The sequence below is a fragment of the Nilaparvata lugens genome, chromosome 13 (genome assembly GCF_014356525.2).
Source record: "Nilaparvata lugens isolate BPH chromosome 13, ASM1435652v1, whole genome shotgun sequence".
Taxonomy (NCBI): domain Eukaryota; kingdom Metazoa; phylum Arthropoda; class Insecta; order Hemiptera; family Delphacidae; genus Nilaparvata; species Nilaparvata lugens.
In genome coordinates this window covers 24,436,816-24,456,799 of record NC_052516.1, presented here as the reverse complement: position 1 = coordinate 24,456,799, position 19,984 = coordinate 24,436,816, and the positions used below count along the sequence as shown (strand labels likewise).

General features: G+C 35.0%; 1 protein-coding gene across 1 annotated transcript in view; it reads left to right on the top strand.

Annotated features, from left to right (window-relative positions):
- The window catches only part of LOC111058443 (neuroligin-4, Y-linked-like), an 850,919-nt gene that overhangs the window by 764,925 nt on the left and 66,010 nt on the right, over nt 1–19,984 (top strand). Inside the window, 3 exon segments of the mRNA XM_039440114.1 lie at nt 3,617–3,792; nt 4,985–5,216; nt 15,387–15,697. Of these exon segments, the coding sequence (XP_039296048.1) occupies nt 3,617–3,792; nt 4,985–5,216; nt 15,387–15,697 (719 nt within the window).

Here is a 19,984-nt window from a genome sequence, read left to right as displayed (position 1 = left end):
AATAATATGATGCTTGGAAAAGGCAGAGATGCCCAATCCCTGGGAAGGAGAAAAAAAGGAGTATGTGGTAAAATGATAATAATATTGTATTAAGAGAAATTGCATCTTCCTAGTTTGTAATTACAGGGCTTCACTACTTCCCAGACAATATGAGTAAAGCTATATAGGAGACTAGCCGTCAGGCTCGCTTCGCTCGCCATATCCGTCTAGCCAGGGGGCTCTGCCCCCTGGACCCCGGCTGGATCGTCCAGGAATGAGATAAGCAGGCTCGCTTCGCTCGCCTGGATTTTTCATTTGAGCATTTCTATCATATGTTAGGACAATCCAGTCGGGGGTCCAGACTAAACGTCTGGCTAAACGGATATGGCGAGCGAAGCGAGCCTGACGGCTAGTAATATAATATTCCCAGGATTGAAGTAGCAGTGCCGAATCAATTTTTTCGCGATAAATGCATTTAAATCCTCAACTTGATGCCAACCTAACAAAGTCAACTCATCTTGATGCCAACCAGACAAAATTATTAATTTAGTTGCCAGTTAACAACTGTTTTGAAGAGGTACTCTATCTAGATTATAGTTCTATAGTAACATATGATATGGAAATTTCAATATTATAATTAAGAGATTCGGAGAAGAAGGATATACATGCTAAAAGACAAACTTTAAGCCCTTAAAAACAACCCTTAGAGTTAAAATATTGCCAAAAGATTTCTTAGTGCGCCTCTAAAGGGCCAACTGAACATACCTACCAAATTTGAACGTTTTTGGTCCGGTAGATTTTTAGTTCTGCGAGTGTGTGAGTTTAGTCAGTCAGTCAGTCAGTCAGTCAGTCAGTGAGTGAGTGCCATTCCGCTTTCATAAATATAGATACAGAAATTATTATATCGATTTACAACAAAGCTATAGTATTAAATAAATTGACAAAACCTTTTTGTGAGATTTCCTATTTGACTGGTGTTCTCCCATGTTATTTTTACAATATTTTCTGAATAAATACTAGTTCCATGTACGGGTAATCGTCTTGTAGGTTTACTACATTGGTAAATGAGCTGATGTAGTTGATAGTTGTAGATACAAATTCAGTTCTCCTCTCCATTTTTCCTAGTAGCTATCGTTTTCCATTTCCCTCCTTTATTATCAAATTTGAGAATAGAAGATCTCATTATCAATTATTTTATCGACATTCGTGTATCATTTAACTGCCGTTCAAGGCTTAGTATCTCCAATATTAAGTCATAGACCAGGGCTTGACTGAATTATTACAATCTTCCTTTGAGGGACTACTCTTTCTATTGTATGAAATAGTATTATCATGATTATCCATATTATTTGATCAGTATTGCACAACTAATACTATCTACACCTGCATTGACCGCTAGGAATATTACTCAAGTTACAGTTACTGAACCATTCAATTCATCAGATTCCAAACCAGGAATCCAGAATTGAGATACATCATTGTAGACAACAGACATCAGCTTCAAATTTCATTTCAAACTGTCATTATCTGATTCAATGGGAAGCAATTATGGTGTTCATAAGGTATGCTGACAATTGGTGAGTGAGAGAGTTGCAATTTGACCTGAATAATGCGCATGGTTTCCTCTTATATAAATACATATACACATACCTACTCAATACGTATCCTGGTGGTATATATATGTTTGAATTTGGCGCCAAATAGTTGTAGCAGTGTAGCCACTACACGGTCAAACGGATTCCGACCGCAAGAGGAGGTTGGTAACACTGGTGTGCTAAACTTGCATCCTTCCGCTCAAACTCTCACCGTCAGGAAGTTGCTCTGTTTCTTGCTCACTCTGTATATCTCTCGCTCTGTCTCTCTCTGATACATGATCCAAGTTTGTCACTAAATATCACTCTCTCTCCCTCTCTCTCTCTTCTAACATTCATGCTATAACTTTGTGGTACTCGAATCTTATGGTATACGGTCTAACAGCTAGGTAAATAATAATTGTGGTGTTTTTCAGGTTTATCTGTCATGCCAAGTTGACTATTTAGTCAGTTTGTAATAATTATGATCAATAATTAGTTCATCACCTCAGCTTCTTTCAACTCTATTGATATTCAAGATAAAACCACAAATCATTTGAAATAATCATAATTAATTGAAAATCATGTTTAGCCCAACTGTTTTCTTCTAAGATTTTTCAAAATGATTAGAGATCAGAGGAAAAATACAAACTGCTCTTTCAGTACTTAAAGGAATCAGGGTTTAATGTTTCTTTTTAAAATTGGAGGAACTAACGATTTTCAGCTATTCTATTATATTAAGCGATCAATTTCTGTAGGCCTATATCAGTTTACATTTTTGTATCTGGTTGTTTGGTTATTTATGTTCAACGGAACTCGAAAACGGCTCCAACGATTTTCACGAAAATTGGAACATGGTAGGTTTATGATATAAAAATTCGATTGCACTAGGTCTCATCCTTGGGAAAACTCTCGCTGAGCGACATTACAAGGATAATTCATCCTTGGCTGAATCAACTGAAACTTTGGTCGTCTGTAGATAGTAAAAAGTGAGCAAGTGATTATGTGGAAAATCAAAATATCGCATCCCCGAAGTTTATAAGCTCACTGATAGCCAACTGTAAAATATAAACACGATAATTTTTGAGAATTGTGTTCTGTCACAGCCTACTATAGATAGAAGGCCGGAACATGTTCAATATGGCAACGTGTGGTTCAGGCCGACTTTGCTTTATCTAAAGTAGGCTAAGCCATTGTTCTGTTTATCAATAAATAAAAATAACGAGCGAAGCTCGGTGCCCCGATATTCATACTGGATGAGAATAGCAAGTTACTATCGATAAACACAAGAAACTTGAAAAGAATTTACCATTTAAATTCAAGATTTTTCCTTCTTAATTCAAGATTCTATCTAATTAAGGCATTTCGGATCATTTGAAGCAAAAAACAAGAATTTAACATTACCAATTTGAGTAAACATTAAAAATTTACCTTTTCAATTTGAAGATTTCACCTTTAAATCTAGGCATTCCGCATCATTTGAAGTAAAAACACAACATAATAGTCACAACAACACCTCTGTTGAAACCTGTCATTGTACAAGTAGTTGTACCGCGCCTTAATAAATAATAGTTCATAATGAATAATAATGATTAAAATTAATGAATAAATGATAATAAGCCAAACTCCTCTGAATAACAATATTATTTAACTGCTTTCCTGAGATTCGGAACCCACTAATGGCTGTCGGTCCACTCGTCATCATCCGTCTCATTAATCACGCACAAGCCAAAAGCACAGAAGGGCATCATCCTCAGCAAAAAATGCACGAATGCAATATCTAAATTTAAACATAGAACGGTTCAATTAACCTGAGTTTAACATGATATTGAACGTTCTTGAAACTTGGTTTACCGTGCTTTTGAAATTTGAATCAATGTCGACTTGGTGAATTCAGTTTCAACCAATGTTTGTCTAACATTCGACAAAACAGATATTGCTATCCTTTTCTACGTTGCCAGATCGTTTTTAAACAATGTAGAAATTTGATTGATTAACAAAATATTCTAGCTCAATTGTGAAAATTTATTATTCGAAACCTAATTAACTGTTTTTTTTCTGTTCAGGTCTGTTCCACCGAGCGATCCTGTTGTCGGGATCAGCTGTTTCCAGCTGGGCTCTGGTGGAGGATCCGGTCAGCTTTGCGGTGCGCCTCGCCCGCCAAACCAATTGCTCAATACCCGACGATCTCTACCGGGATCATGAGGATATCGTAGACTGTCTTAGGGATGTTCCACTACAGGTAAGACCAGAAACATTTTATTACGGGAACAAATAATATTAGATTCCTGGAGCAGAAGGACTAAAGTCCTGAGAAGTTTAGTGGTTTAATATGAGATAAGGTAAAATTTATAAACTTTACAAATCTATAAACTTTTACAACTTTACTAACCAGTTTCAACGTTGCAAAACTACAGTCTTTTTTGTCATATCTACATTTATTAGACTTCCAAACAGGACTGCATCTGCTCAGTGATGCAGATGTAGCTGAAGTTGTGTTGGTTTCAACACGAAACTGCATTCCTGAATAAAAGTATAATAATAATGTGGATGTGACAAAAATAAAAATGTGTTTTCTCAATTATAGAAAAATTCCACAATGTCAATTCTCATTCAAGAAATACCATCAGTATTGTAAAGTGTTTTGGCTCAATGGATTAATCTCTTTTCATCGTTATTATAGCACTCAGAGCAGACTAATAAGCTATTACATTTTGGTTTGAGAAATTATTGTTCAATACAACTCGTTTTACCTCATTTGTAGTACTATCAATTAGTACCACCACAACTAATCATTCTATACAAATTGTTAAATACAGTTTTATGTGTTCCACAATACGGTTATGTGGTAGTCATAGGCTTTTCATGTCTTCAATTACTAATGTACTTGTGGAAGCGTGTCCCTATACAATGGAGGAATGTTGTAATGCCTTCATACTTTGAGTTGATACAGATGCATACACTTTGCATAGAAAAATGTTCATGACATGTTACATGCCACTTGAGCTCTGATCAGATTTGTGGCTTCACGTAACAAATGACAATAATAATAATATTAATAATGATTTCAATTTTTCTTCATCCTGAAACAAACTGACTTTGTGCCGGTAGCACAAGAGCCGGTTAAGTTTCAATAGTGATTTATTCCATAAGAACCAATCTGAAAAGCCGCCTTTTCAAAAAAATTTCAACCACGATTGAAATTCGAATGGCTTTTGTGCAAACGGGCCTCTATCTTGATTATAAATAAAATTGGCTAGATTGAAAATTTACTAAGAAATGATATTGAAAATTTAAGAAAAATGTTTCTATCTCTCGTCAAGGAACTGATGAAAGCGGACGTGATCTTGATTATAAATAAAATTGGCTAGATTGAAAATTTACTATGAAATTATATTGAAAAATTAAGAAAAATGTTTCTATCTCTCGTCAAGGAACTGATGAAAGCGGACGTGACCGCCCCGGCATTCCTGAGCGCGTTCGGACCCAGTGTGGACGGGGTCGTGATAAAGACCGACTTCCAGGAGGACGCGCTGTCTCACTTTGTGTCGGGCGCCCAGAAGAGGGGAAGCGATCTCGTCAGTCGCTACGATTTGCTGTTTGGGGTCGTGACCAGTGAGGCGCTCGGCAAGTTCTCCGCCAGCGATATACAGGCTGGTTTCGAGGGTGAGTTACATAAACCGAAGAAAGTAAACTCAGAAAAAAAATTAGTTTCTATCTTTCTTCAATTCAATGAATTTTCTATATTACATTAGACTTATACTATATTATATTATACTATTAATTATATTAGAATTGTAATTCGTGTTGTGTCAAGAGGGTCATTATGAGAAGTATCTCTTTCTGGTGCCCTCATATTGTAATGTAGATAGAAAAATGAATAAAAAATAGTACGTGTCAACAAAGAAACACTAACGTGACACAATATATTTGACACAATTCTGATTGATTATTAACAATATCATATTGTTCCATTCCAAATTTATCACGAACTCATATTCCTCATCCAATCTTGATTTCCTTGTAACAAGACACTTACATTTTTACTGTATAAATATGTATAATCATAAACACATTTATTTTATTTTCTATTTTACCTCATTACTACCCATAACTGTGGGGTCAAAAATTGTCTTCAAAGCCTTTCCCTCTTTAGCTTTTTTTGGGTATTTACTGCATGATGAATGTTTTCATTCACTTTCATAAGTGAATTCTCATTGATTTCAAATTCCATAGTATACTCGTATGAAAACACTCCACTTATATGAGCCAATTTTGTACGAATTAATAAAAACAATATAAAAACTACTACAAGTTTTTTATTGTTTTTATCAATTTATATGGAAAAGACTAAGAAATTGTCAAAAACCACAGATTTATTGATACTTCATATTATGATAGATTAATTCAATATGAATAATTACCACAATATCAACTTCTCAACTACACAAAAAGCATTAATTTATACGCGTATGTTATTTTCCAAGTATAGTGACTTTTCTAATGAGTATTAGGACTTTCACAGTAGGTATTATTTCCTATTCTGGACTATTCTTATCATAGTCACAACCATAAGATGTCCAATTATTGTAATATTCTAATAATTCTATGCAATAGGCCCTTGGTAGGATTACAAAGGATGGAAAAAATCGATTTGTGTGTAACTGGACTTAGTTTCCCATTCAACTCACATCAACTAATATTATTCCATCATTATAGACTGTATGACTTGAGTGGATTCAATCAACTATCTCATACAATTCACTGTACAATTATATCATCAATTTACGGTATAATTGGATGATTCTCCTTCAACAATCAGTCAAATTGCGATCAATTGCCGAAATCTGCAATCAATATTATAATGATGCCAAATTACTCGTTCTCCTGGAGCATCTTCAAATTCCGAAGTTTTAAAGCACACTAAACAGTTCTTAATTCCCTGTACAATTGATGATTCAATCTACTGTATAATAATAATAATAATAATAATAATAATAATAATAATAATAATAATAATATAATAATAATAATAATAATATCATCAATCTACTGTAGGCTATAGCCTAATTGTATATTGCTCTTCAACAATCAACCAAACTCTATGAATCTGCAATAAATGTTATATTAATGCCAAATCCTACCAGTTTTCCCAATGCATTTTCCTTGTCGTAGAGCACTAAGACAATATAGACATTATAGAGCACTATCGTGAGGTTCACGTTATAATGGCAGTGCTTGATTAGCAATGGTACTGCTATCCTTGTCTATCATTCAACAAAGCAGATATCGCTATCTCTTTCTCGCTTTGCGTTGTTGCCAGATTGTCTTTAAACAATGAAGAATTGGTAATTAATAAACAAAAATTTCATCTAAATTATGATTGTAAATTCATTATGGAAATATGGAAAAATATAATTCATTGCTGAATAAAATCCTATAATACTAATGAATACTTCATGCAAGAGAATCCTCCATAGGGTCTCCTATTCAAATTCTAATATTATTAGTACACTGCTTATGACTGTACTACACAGGTGGGTTTCACTCATTTCCACTGCTCTGCTTTTCACTGGACACAACACACTTGAATCAGCACTAGACCAGTTCAAATGGCTTCTTCCTTTTCAGCCTCCTCACCAATCCTTCATTTTCCTGCAGCTGGATTGCTTCGATGTTGTCGTGTTGGTGGAGTCGAGCCTCGTGTTTCTCTGCATGCCTCTGGATTTCGCTGCATATCAGGTCGACTTGCAGGTCTCTGTGAAGGTCGCTGTTTCTGACGTACCAAGGAACATCAGCAATGTTTCTCAGCACCTTGTTTTGGAAGCGTTGTATGACTTTGATGTTACTGTCTTTGTTACACCCACAAAGTTCTCAACCATACTTCCATACTGGCTTTAGAATCTGTTTGTACAGGAGTACTTTGTTTGAAATTTACATGTTGGAGTTCCTTCCAATCAGCCACCAGAATCTCTTGTATTTTGTTGCCAACTCTTCTCTCTTCTTCTTAACATGGACCTTGCAGCGAAGCTTTGCATCTAAAGCCATACCTAGGTACCTGGCATCATTGGAAAATGGTACTATTTGATTGTTACAGGTTATTGGTATGGGTTGAGCCCTCTTGTTGGTGAAATTGATATGAACTGATTTTGCTTCATTGAGTTTGATCTTCCATTTTGTTGTCCAGTCTTCAATTTTCTGAGAGATCTTTGAAGTTTTGCTGTGGCACTTTCAATCTTGTCATCTATAGCTAATATTGCTGTGTCGTCGCAATACGAGAATGAACAATTAATATCACATTAATAAACCTGTATCAGCTACCGTCAAAAAGGCTATGACAAGGCAGAGGATCATCAACGTAGTTCTCCTATCTTTTTCCACTGCCATTATAACGTGGACCTGACTATAGGAACTATACTGCTCCCAATTTTCCAATGCATACTCCAAATCAATAACCCATTCCATTTCCCATATTATATTTGTATTATAACAACTATTTGCCGTTCAGTGTATTGCTTGGACGTGATAATGGCCAGCTGTACAAACAGACAATGCAAATTATTCACTGTCCTGCTCTATAGCTAGAGTGAGATAGCACTTGTCGGGCCCCCGGTGGATTAACATGATTGATCAGCCAATCAATGATCGGTTAATCAATCATCTAATACGATTAGGCTAATAATTGAGTCATCCACGACTATGTAGTGCTGTATGGGATTGATTTCAAGTGATGTTCCCTATAAATTATGCTACTCTAACTCATAACCATATGGGTACTGTTGCTCAGCATAATCTAGTATTCTATGAATGTACAAGTATTGGTGATTGAAACTGGATTTTAGAAATAGAATTCTACCTGGGATGATTGCTTCATTAATTTGAATCTTCGCATTCACAATGGTTGTGAAACAATAAATATTCATATAACATTCTACTATCATCTACTTGATGATTATTTCAAAACTGGCTTCAATTTATCGAACAGATCATAATATAGTAAAAAAATTCAATTTTATCTCTTAATTTTAGAGTTAATCAGAGATTGAGAATGATGTAACAACCGAAACCGGTTTTTCTAAGTATCAATAAATCCTTGGTTTTTTGACAATTTCTTAGTCTTTTTCATTCAATAAAACAATTCGAGTTAAGTTGACAACAAAAAACCGACGAAAACATGGGTTAGGAATGGCTAATCTATGAGAATGAGTCAGCTAGTCACCACTAATGTAAAAGTTTCACAATACATTTTGGACGATGCAGTGAACAGTAAGAAAACCTGAATGCTAGCATTAGTTGCTTCGCAGTAGCTACTATGAGGTAAAATCGTATGACATTTCCGTTACTGAAAAATAGTTATTTTTTAGCCATAAATGAATGGTCAAATGTTACGTTAGTGGCTGAGCAAGCATGTTGGTTAAAATACTCTATTATTCAATGTTTTCACTGCAAAAAAATGAACGTTTCGTTGAATACAAAGCCTAATTTGATATTTATTTATATATTAGATTAGTAGAAACAATACAATGATCGGGAAAGAAAAAACAGGCTATTGTCCAAAACTTCTTCAGTTTCCTAATTCAGTTTCAAATTGTCCAAATATTATACATAGGTTATTCCATATACAAACATATTTAGTTTAGTCCTTATGATACATATTCAGTCCAAAATAAACAATAAACTATGAATTCTTCAAGTTTCTTTCTTGGACACATTATGTTTGCTACAAACAACACCCGTTGAATTTTGTATATTTGCTTCATTTATGTGGTTTCTAGTATGATTTTTTTCTTGATGTTTTCCATTGCAATATGTAAAACGCTTTTAATGTTGTCAAGTGTGCAACCTACTGAATAAAGTATATTCGATTTGATATCCTATTTAAAGACCCACTAGTCAATATCATTGACATTGTATTGTGGAGTTTTTCCAATGATAAATGATCAATGATTGTAAATCACACTTCATTATACCTTAAAGTGAATTAACAGAGTGGAATAATTGATAATAAAGCGAGGAGATGGAGGTGACAGGTAGAAAAGCAAACAAAGTCAAGGTAGGATCAACAGAGAATATTTCAGAATGTTTAAAAATTCTATTTTGGAACTCTCATGGTCTTAAAAACTTTCTGAATTTAGATAAAACCCAGACGGAACAGTTCAAAAAAATTGATATAATTTGTTTGAGTGAAACCTGGTTAGTGGACTCTTCTAATTTTAAGTTTCAGTCATTTAAAGATTATATAGTTTTTAGTACACCAGCCAAGAAAGAAATAAATTCGAGAGGTAGGGCTAGTGGAGGTTTAATTATATTAATAAAAAGTAATTTAAAAGCATCCTTGATTGAGGCTAAGGACTTCATGCTTATGGTTAAAGTCAATTGTCCTGTAGGCAGTATCATTACTTGTTCAATTTACATGAAACCTGATAGAAATGCAAGTTCTGTTAATGAGCTCCAAGATTGCCTATTGAAGCATGAGTTATTGCTTTCATCTTTTCCGGTTGTGATTGGCGGCGATTTCAACTTGAGAATAGGAGAGTTGAATCAGTGCTTCGAGAGCGAGGTATTCAACAACTCAGATCTATGCGCTGATAGAATATCACGAGACGGTTTTGTTTCAAGGAATGCTCAAAAATTAGTCAGTATTATGGAGGATAATTTATTTTTTGTTTTGAATGGGAGAAGTAGAAGTGATATTCCAGGTCAATTCACTTTCAATAATACTAACGGAAGTAGTGTGATAGATTTCGTCTGGGTGATCTTAGATAGCTTTCCTTATATTTCAGATATGGAGGTTTCCGATATAGTTCTGACTTCCGATCACCTACCGCTTATTGTTTCTTCTGAAATTGGTTCGGATAGGGTGATAGAGACTTTTTCAAATAAGCGTCAAACAAAGTTCTGTTGGAACGATTCATGTAAATCAGAATATAGTAGTGATTTCGTAGCGCCAAATAGATTATGTGATAATGTGGAAAATGTTCAGAATTTGGCTGACAATTTGATAAAGGGTATCATAGAAAGAGCAGATTCTCTAGGCATGATGAAAAATGTTGTAAGAGTCACCGAGTTCAGAAATAAGCCCTGGTACGATAGGCATTGTAATGAATTGAAGAGGCAGTTACGCAAAGCATACAGAAATTTTAAAAGTAGAACTCAAGATCTAAGCGCACTAAATCATTTCATGAGCTGTAAAATGTTGTACAAGAGTACAGTAGAACAGAAAAAGGAAGAATTCAATGATAATATAAGACAAAAGTTTAGAAATGTTAAAAACGCGAAAGAATTCTGGGGAACGGTACGGCTGGTCAGGGGGAAAAAGAATGCAGAGTTTAACCACATTAACTTGGAGGAATGGGCGAGATTTTTTAAAGAGAAATATGAACCAACTTCTATTGGAAAGAATTGTATATTGTTCGATGTAAGACATCCACTTATCGATAAACCAGTAGATTTGTTAGAGTTAGAGAATAAACTGAGAAGGTTAAAGAATGGGAGTGCACCGGGCTTGGATATGATTTCATACGAATTTTTCAAATTTTTAGCTTTCGAAGGAAAAGAGTTGATGATTCACCTATTCAATTCAATATTAGAGACGAGTGAAATTCCAACAACTTGGTCAAGGCTTAAAATATTCTTGCTGTTTAAGAAGGGCTGTAAACTGGATCCCAAGAACTACAGAGGTATAGCGATTGCGAATTGTATCCTCAAACTTTTCACTGGCATAATAACGGACAGATTGGCACTGTGGGCGGATGAGTGCGGAATGATGGAGGAGAGTCAGTCGGGATTCCGTAAAGGTCGTTCATGCGTTGACAATATTTTTGTACTGGATACAATAGTAAATATTATATGCAATTTGAAAAAAGGAAAGTATACGCAATTTTCATTGATTATGAATCGGCATTCGACTCCGTCCCTCATGATCGCCTTTGGCAGAAATTGAGAGCACTTGGAATAAGTAGGAGAATTATTAACATCTTTCAAAACCTGTATTGTAACTTGACTTTAGTAGTTAGTTTAATAGGTCCAAAGGGGTTTATTCTGAGCCAATAGCAATGACTAGAGGCGTGTTGCAGGGAGACCCTGCCAGTCCCCTCCTCTTCGCCCTCTACACATCAGGTATAGAGTCGTTTTTCAGAGAGAGAGGATTGCATGGCCTGAATCTTGACGGCGACAATGATGTGTTAATGCTGCAATACGCCGATGACATAGTCATTCTGGCTGATAGCATTTCAGACGTGCGAAATAAATTGAAATGTTTGGACCAATACAGTGCAGGAGTAGGTCTCAAGGTGAATGCTAACAAAACCAAAATACTGACTTTCCATAGAGGTCGATTAAGCAAATGCCATAAATCCAGTTTCAAGCTTGGGGAGGAGAAAATAGAAATGTGTAGCCAGTATAATTATTTAGGAGTTATATTTCAATCTTCAGGAAGATATACAGAGATGTTAAGACGATCAATAAGTAGGGCTAAAGCGGAATCAACAGTGGCGATTAATGTTTTGTCTAGAGTCAGATCAGAGAAATGGATAGAAAAGATGAAGTTGTTTGATACCGTTGTCATCCCATCCTGCCTATATGGTTCAGAGGTTTGGGGTTTGGGTTATGAAGAAGCAATAGAGAAAGCACAGTTATTCTTCTTGAAACGTCTACTGCTGCTGATCCGGTCGACGCCGAGTTGGAGTGTCAGATTGGAGACTGGTAGGCCGAAACTCAAGTTTCATGTCTTTAAAAGATGCCTGTCATGGTTGATCAAAGTTGTAAACATGGCAGAGTCTAGGTACCCTCATGTGTGTTATCGACTTCTATTAAAACAAACTTCGAAAGTAATTGGATGTCTTATATGAAGAGGGAGTTGGAAACTGTTCAGTTTCGGGATTTATGGACGGAATATGGATTTGATGCAGTGGATCTGCTTAACAACAGAAATAGAATACTGGAAGCGTATTCGGGGAGGATGATAGAGGAGGATAGATGTAGGTCTGACAATTCTCAGATGTCTCCTTTGTATGGAATGTTCAATCCTGATTCGGTACTGGGAGAACAGCTTACTTTTCAGCTGCCAATTCGAATGATTAGATGCGTAACACAGTTGAGATTATCGGCAAAAAGTACATTCATTCAAGTTAATGGTAACAGTATCAAGTTGAGCCACAGAGAATATGCCCCGCTTGTGAATCACACTTAGAAACAATTCTGCATTTTCTTCTTGTTTGTCCCTCTTATGAAGACCTCAGGATTCAATACATTGCGCCTCATGTTCATAACATAGTTCAAAACGTTGATAAAATAATGGTTTTACTATCTATTTTAATGTTGAGAAAATTGAACATGTTTATCATATACTACTAAGGCACTGGCTAGGAGGGATACTATGGTCTCTGAAATCGTAAGGGCTACATAACAAATAGCGATTCTTTTCGATGGAAATATTTTAAAATGGTTTTTGTTAATTGAGTAGGTTCTTTTTATTGAAAGTGAAGTCTGTAAACTAATTGAATTAGATAAGTTAACTAAAATTGTTAAGTTTTTTGAGTTTAGTGGATTTGTTGAATGTATTAAATTTATTGGATTTGCTGATCTTGATGAATGTATTTAAGTTACCGTACTAAGTTGTTTGAATATGTTGAATCTATTTATATTATTGATTAGGAATTTCCTTGTACCTTCTAATTTGAGCTTGTTGAATGTTAGCAATTCATGGTAATACTGTTTATTGATTGTAATGTAGGTACTTCCATTGTGCGTGGTTGTATACAGATTCATAATTGGATCTTGTTATTAGTTTGATCTGCTGCCAAACATTTTTTTCATGTTGTTTAATTTAGTCATTGTTAGAATTTCTTATACTCAACTCATTTGTATGGTTATACCGTGTACAAATAAAATGATTTATTATTATTATTATTATATAATTGATAATAAAATCGGTGTCTCTCATAAAATTGAGATATAAAATAAATTAATAATTATCAAACTTCTGTATATTGTATACTACTGTATTGTACAAGAAGAAAAACGATTTCGATCTCACATACAGTAGACTGCTGAAAACACAGAGACAGCCACATACACAGAGTTTCCGCTTTCATAATTGCCTGCCACACGATATAAAAAGTATAAAAGAGCCTAAACCATAGTAAGCTCTAACCAAGTAAGCTCTAAAAAAATACCTTTTAGAGAATCCACTCTATCCACTGAAGGAAGACTTTCATTATCCAGTGAAGAGTGTGATTGACAAGTGACTTTCATTAGCTTCCTTGACATGCCCCTCATCCTTGTGATGTAGGTGGTGAAATAAAAATGAAATGTATTAAAAATGATGATCTTCTCCCCACTATTGCTATGTTGATTCAGGATCGATAATTAGGAATTTGTTCAAAACTACGGTTTCTACATCTGATTTAAAACAGACTTTTTCTTCTTCTTTCGGTTCCTATCCGTTTCAGATGTTGGCAACCATTGTGGCTATGATGGGACAACACAACTAGCGCCCAGCGGTCAAATGGGACTGATACATGGCTCCGATACACACGTTCACTGTTTACGTCGTGACGTCATCACTGCCAGTCACATTATTTGTCTGTCTCTCTCTCACTCTCTCTGAGAGTGATAACGGTATATAAACTCTCCTACAACCATCTGCTCCATTACGACCATTCCTTTCCTATTGGACTACAAAAGTATTCCATTGATTTAGCTCAACTTGTGACGAATTTTGAAATCATAAATACATCGAATCTCCAGCTCTGACAGTATGTTGAAAAGGTTGACGACCAGGAATCCCCTGGTTTGTGAAAACCACACCACTTCATCAACTTTTCGATAATTAGCACATATTGACTCTTTCAAGCTGTCACCATGAGTGAGAAAATGAACAGTGTTGATATTTTTGCTACGCTGAGTGACGGAGGTTCAAAGTTATTAGTTTTTGAAGTTTTTAAGTATTCAAAAAATATATCTTTATTCATCACCCACATCGTCTTTGTCATTAAAACGAAATTCAGAAATGAAAAGTAAAAACATTAGAATGAATGATTGAGACGATGTGTCTGCTAGAACCAATTTGACAGAGATTATTCATCCAAGATGACTGTATCTTAATGAATGATTGTTCGTACAATCATGGTTCTAGCCCAATCTTTCAATATCAATTAGAATGTAATCATAGGATGGAAATAAGTATCTCATTAACTTTGCTAATATGTTGTCATTATACAGTAGTGTTTTGCTTGAAGCTTCCTTAGGAAACTGTAGTGAATTTGAATCTCGCTCCTTCAGTCGGAACGTAATGTCGGCTGCTAGTGAGAGCGAAATGGCATCACTCGTGATGACGTCACGGACGTTCACTTTGTTACGTTCAATCTGTGAGTGCCCAAACACATTCTGACCGCTGGGCGCAAGTTGCAGATTCCCCTATGATGGCCCTGTTGACTGCCGCCCTGAACAGCTGTGCTGTGCTCATTCCATACCATGTCCTCAGGTTCCTAAGCCATGATATAAAACAGAGAGTCCAGATATTAAAAAAAAAAATCTCCAGAAATGAATTGAAAGAGAGAAACTATATTTCGCCAGAATACAAAATACAGAACCACTAGAAAATATTTCCAATAATGAATACAATAATAATTGGAATATACATACATGATCATAGAAATGAGAAATACATTGCATGCAGATGACCTTGATAACAAAATCACGTCCGCATCACAGGAGCATCATTGAACAGCAAAAAGTTCTTTAAAGTAAGCATAATATTGTTATATTTTCACTCCCTTCAATCTCGCCTTATCATACATTGATTAATCATTTGTATTTCTATTTTGTGTTCAGGTGAACGCCGCGACAAGATAATCCGGACGTACGTGCGTAACGCATACACCTATCACCTGTCAGAGATCTTCTTCACGGTGGTGAACGAGTACACAGACTGGGAGCGAACTGTGCTGCATCCGATCAACACACGCGACGCGACCGTCGCAGCGATCAGTGACGCACAGTTTGTCGCTCCGGTCGTGCAGACGGGCGACCTGCTGAGCAAGCCGCCTGCCACTCAGGCCGCAAGCGACGGCGAACATACCACCCATCCGCGCGCTTTCTTCTATGTGTTCGACTACCAGACTAAGGATGGAGATTATCCGCAGGTAGAAAAAATTTTTATTCATATTGATTCTTATGGGACATTTCAGACTAAAAATTTATCCACAGGTAGATCCCATTTTCTGTTAGATTCCTAACTCTGATGAGACTACAGTTTTGTTGTGCGTGATTTTGTGGTATTCTTCCACACAAATAGAAATCTTCAACCACTTCTTATTATTTCATATTTCTTTTTATTTTATAATTCAAACAGCTGTGCTAATAGTGAAGTTGTGTTTCTTTTCTGGCTCAAAATTTTGTAAAATTACTCAAAAATTTTCAATTTTTAGAGATTTGAGTGGAATATTTTTGTTGTTAATTAGTTTTAAAATATCAAAATTTAAAATTCTTAGTTTAGTTATTAGTTTTGAAGTGTAAATTGGACTTTTTGAAGTGAAAAGTGAAATCTAACCTCATTCTTTTTTGAAACTTATTTGTGAAAATTTGGGAGAAGACAGTTTTGGGCTATGCCTATTGTCTTCTCCCAATCATATTTCAATCATGATTTGTGATTGTGAATAAAATAGATAAATATTTATCATATGAGGTTAAAAGTTTATAGATATGAATGTCAAGTAATAAGTAAATATTTCGGATAATACCCACATGAGGGTTTTGCTTGAGCTTGGATAATGGAAAGTGCGTTGGTGAATATGATATGGTCAAACGTCCATGCCATCGGCGGGATTCGAACCCACGAACCAGGCGATGCTAGCAGACCGACGTTTGTAACGCTTCTTACAACTAGTATAGCACCATAACTTCTATATTCACATTATTAGTACTAGGTTTATGTAGTCAAACATGACTGTATCTGATTAATTCACGAGACCTGGTGCTGTTGTGAATATGTAATAATAAGAAGTGGTTGATAACTTCTATTTGTGTTCTCATTCTGATTGAATTTATACTCAGACATTATCCGCATGTAGATTCTATTCTGATTCACATGAATCCCAAAGGAACTATTCAAACTCGATCATTATACGCTGGGTAGATTCCATTTTGTTGGAGTTCAAGCTCGATTTGTTTTTTTGTTCATGTTTTATATTCCATGAAAAACACAAAAACAAGAAATGAACATCACAATGTGGACGATTCATAACAGGTCTCATGTATTTATAGCAAATGGAATTAAATAGAGAATGCATTTATTCAAATGCTAATTAATATATAATTATTATTTTTGGGATTTTCGTTAAATAATAATTATATTTATAGCAACTTATAATAATAGTACTATAAAGCTGGGTTTACACCAAAGTCATTAACAAAATTTTAATAACATAATCCTTATAGATTCTGTTAGATTGGACGGAACTTGACAAACACATAAATGTTTATCATGTGTATGATAAGATATGTTCAATCTGATAGAATCTATGAGGATTACGTTATTAACATTTTGTTATTAACTTTGGTGTTAACCCATCTTAATTCCTATGAGTTGTAATGGGAATAATCGCACTCAGCGGTCACCACTGAGTGGGAATTGGCATATGTGAACGAATAGTCTCCTACTAGTCCGGACTCTGATAAGTGTGGAAATCCAGCTTCATAGTTGATTATTAGAGAAAGAGTTCAGAGTCATGAATATTGGAGATCGAGATAGATGGAGACGTTGGCTAAGGAAATAAAAGTAACGAGGATGTAATGCAGATGTATAATCAATTTCTGGTAGGATGAAGTGACATGAGCTCTCAATGGTTTATCTATCTTTATACTTCTCCGAAAGCTCAAAATTGTACTCCCAAATCCTCAATAACTCCATTTATTCCTATTTGCTCTTCTATTTAGAAGTATATTTCTTATCCTCCAACAAACAACAATCATCCATTCTCCCAATTATCTATTTTTATTCTTCTATTTATATAATCTTCTTTATTATTTTATTTCTCAATCACTCATATTAAAACAAACAACAATCATACCACTTTATCCAAGTATTGTATCCCGTGTACTGATACCACTGGAACCAACATTGACCAAATATTATAAAGGGATTTCGTGAAATTTAGCCCAGGGGTGTAGTAAACGCAGCACACAATATGGCGCAAAGGCCGCCTTTTTGAGCCTTCTGTCACGTACGCAGTTAATGGAATCGACTAATTGCGTAAACGGCTAAACGCAAAACGCAATTTAATCGTAACTGACCGTTTAAAACGGCTTTTGGTCGCTTGCCCTCAAGCTATATCTGTGTAAACTGTTGTGATGTCCATAGCATCAATGCGATTATTCCTATATCTTTGGGAAAGTATTAGGCCTATTATATTTTCGGGAAAAGTACATATATTGAACCTATATATATTTATATTATATTCAGGCCCACTCTTGAATTCAGTTTTGATATGGAAACAGCGTTTATTCTGAGATAATCTTCAGTATATCTATAGCCTACACAACTTCAGTGGATAGAGTTGAATAAATTCAAAACCACAGAAAACAAAGATTGCTTGATCGTTATAAACATTGATACAAAAAGCATACACAGTGACATTTTCAAATTCATAAACTACAGTTTAGATTAATTTAAATGTATGCAGTATAATATAAAACTCAAATTGGCACATCACTCACGATTTGAATCTGAATAAACACTCTAATAGAATAGTTGCAATTTCTAAATGGAAATGACTTGATATTGTCAATATTTATTGCCAATCATTTATCGAAAACAATTATTTGAGATACTACTTACAGTTGATATACCATTACCAATCTCTGTTGAACTTAAAGTTTGAACATTGAGCAGCGGAGTAGTATATAGTATTATATGGATGAAGCTCTACGATTGGCCATTAGCTGTTGACCAATGAAGGTTGAGCTCTACTGTGATTGGTCGAGACTAGACATGTACTAAAAAAAAGTACAAGACGAGACTAGATTAGTGAAGTAAAGACTAAGTATAGTACTAAAGTAAAGACTAGACTAGTACCAAGTATTCTTGTCTAGACAATAGAGCTCAACAATAGAGTTCATTAGTCAACAGCTAATGGCCAATCGTAGGTCTTCACTCGCGATATAATTATATTCTGCTGCTCAAATATTTTAACGATGTAACAACCAGAACTAGTATCCCAGATCGTTTAAATAGATTATTTGTGGTTATGCGTCGTTTCATTCAATATAGATCATAGAGAAAAGATGGTATAGGAAGATATACCATGGTATAGGTCGTTTATATTTCAAATTTCAGGCTTATTTCTTGTCAACTCAAGCCTGAGTCAGGACATGCTATCTTTCCTCTATGATATAGATATCTACCAAAATACCATTTTTACAACTTAGACAACAAATTATACATTTCGCAATGAAATTTTATGAAACATTTCTTATAGGATACTATAGTTTATAAAATGAAATGAAAAGAAATGAAATGAAATGGAATGAAATGGAATGAAAAAACTCTTTATTAAGAATTTTTTCATTTCATTTCATAAAAAATAGAATCCTATAAGAAATGTTCCATAAAATTCCATTGCAAAATTCATAATTTGTTGTCTAAGTTGTAAAATATCATAGATATCTATTTTTACAACTTAGACAAAAAATTATAAATTTCGCAATGAAATTTCATGAAACATTTATTATAGGATTCTATAGTTTATTGTGTGTGTGAACATTTAGCACATTACCTATTATTTCTGCCCCGAGATCTTTACCGTGAAACATTGCATTCATTCGTATCTTATAGTGTAATGACTTGGAATGAATTATACAAAATTACAGAACTCATTTGCAAAACGGCAAGACGAATCGAACTTCTGAAACTCGGCCGATCTCTGAATTTGTGAAGGATCGTTACACCCCCAAAATACCCTCCCCAATTTTCAACCTCTCTGACCCTTTCTGGGCCACATTTGGTGACCCGAAACCCTCTTTGTCAACCTCAAACCTCTTTCTCTCACCCTGAAAACTCGTTCCCTCACCCCCTATCCATTTTATTTCACCCCGAAATTCCATGTCCTACTACCTGGAAACCCTTTTCTCACCCTGAAACCCCTCGAAACCCTTTAGAAGGGTTCCTTTTCCATTTCGTAGAGGAAATGGATGATTTCAATTTGCTGGACTGCGACTGAATTTGGTGACCAGAAGTAATTCTGGTTTCAAAGATTGGAATTGAGGAATCTGTTGATAAGTGGATTTGATAAGTGAAGTTCATAAGAGGTTCTACACTTGATAGATGTGGATAAATATGGTTACCAAATGTTGATAATTGAAGGGGAGTTGGTGATTTCAATTTCAATTGGATAACAGAAGAATACAAATAACATGGATATATTTAACCCATA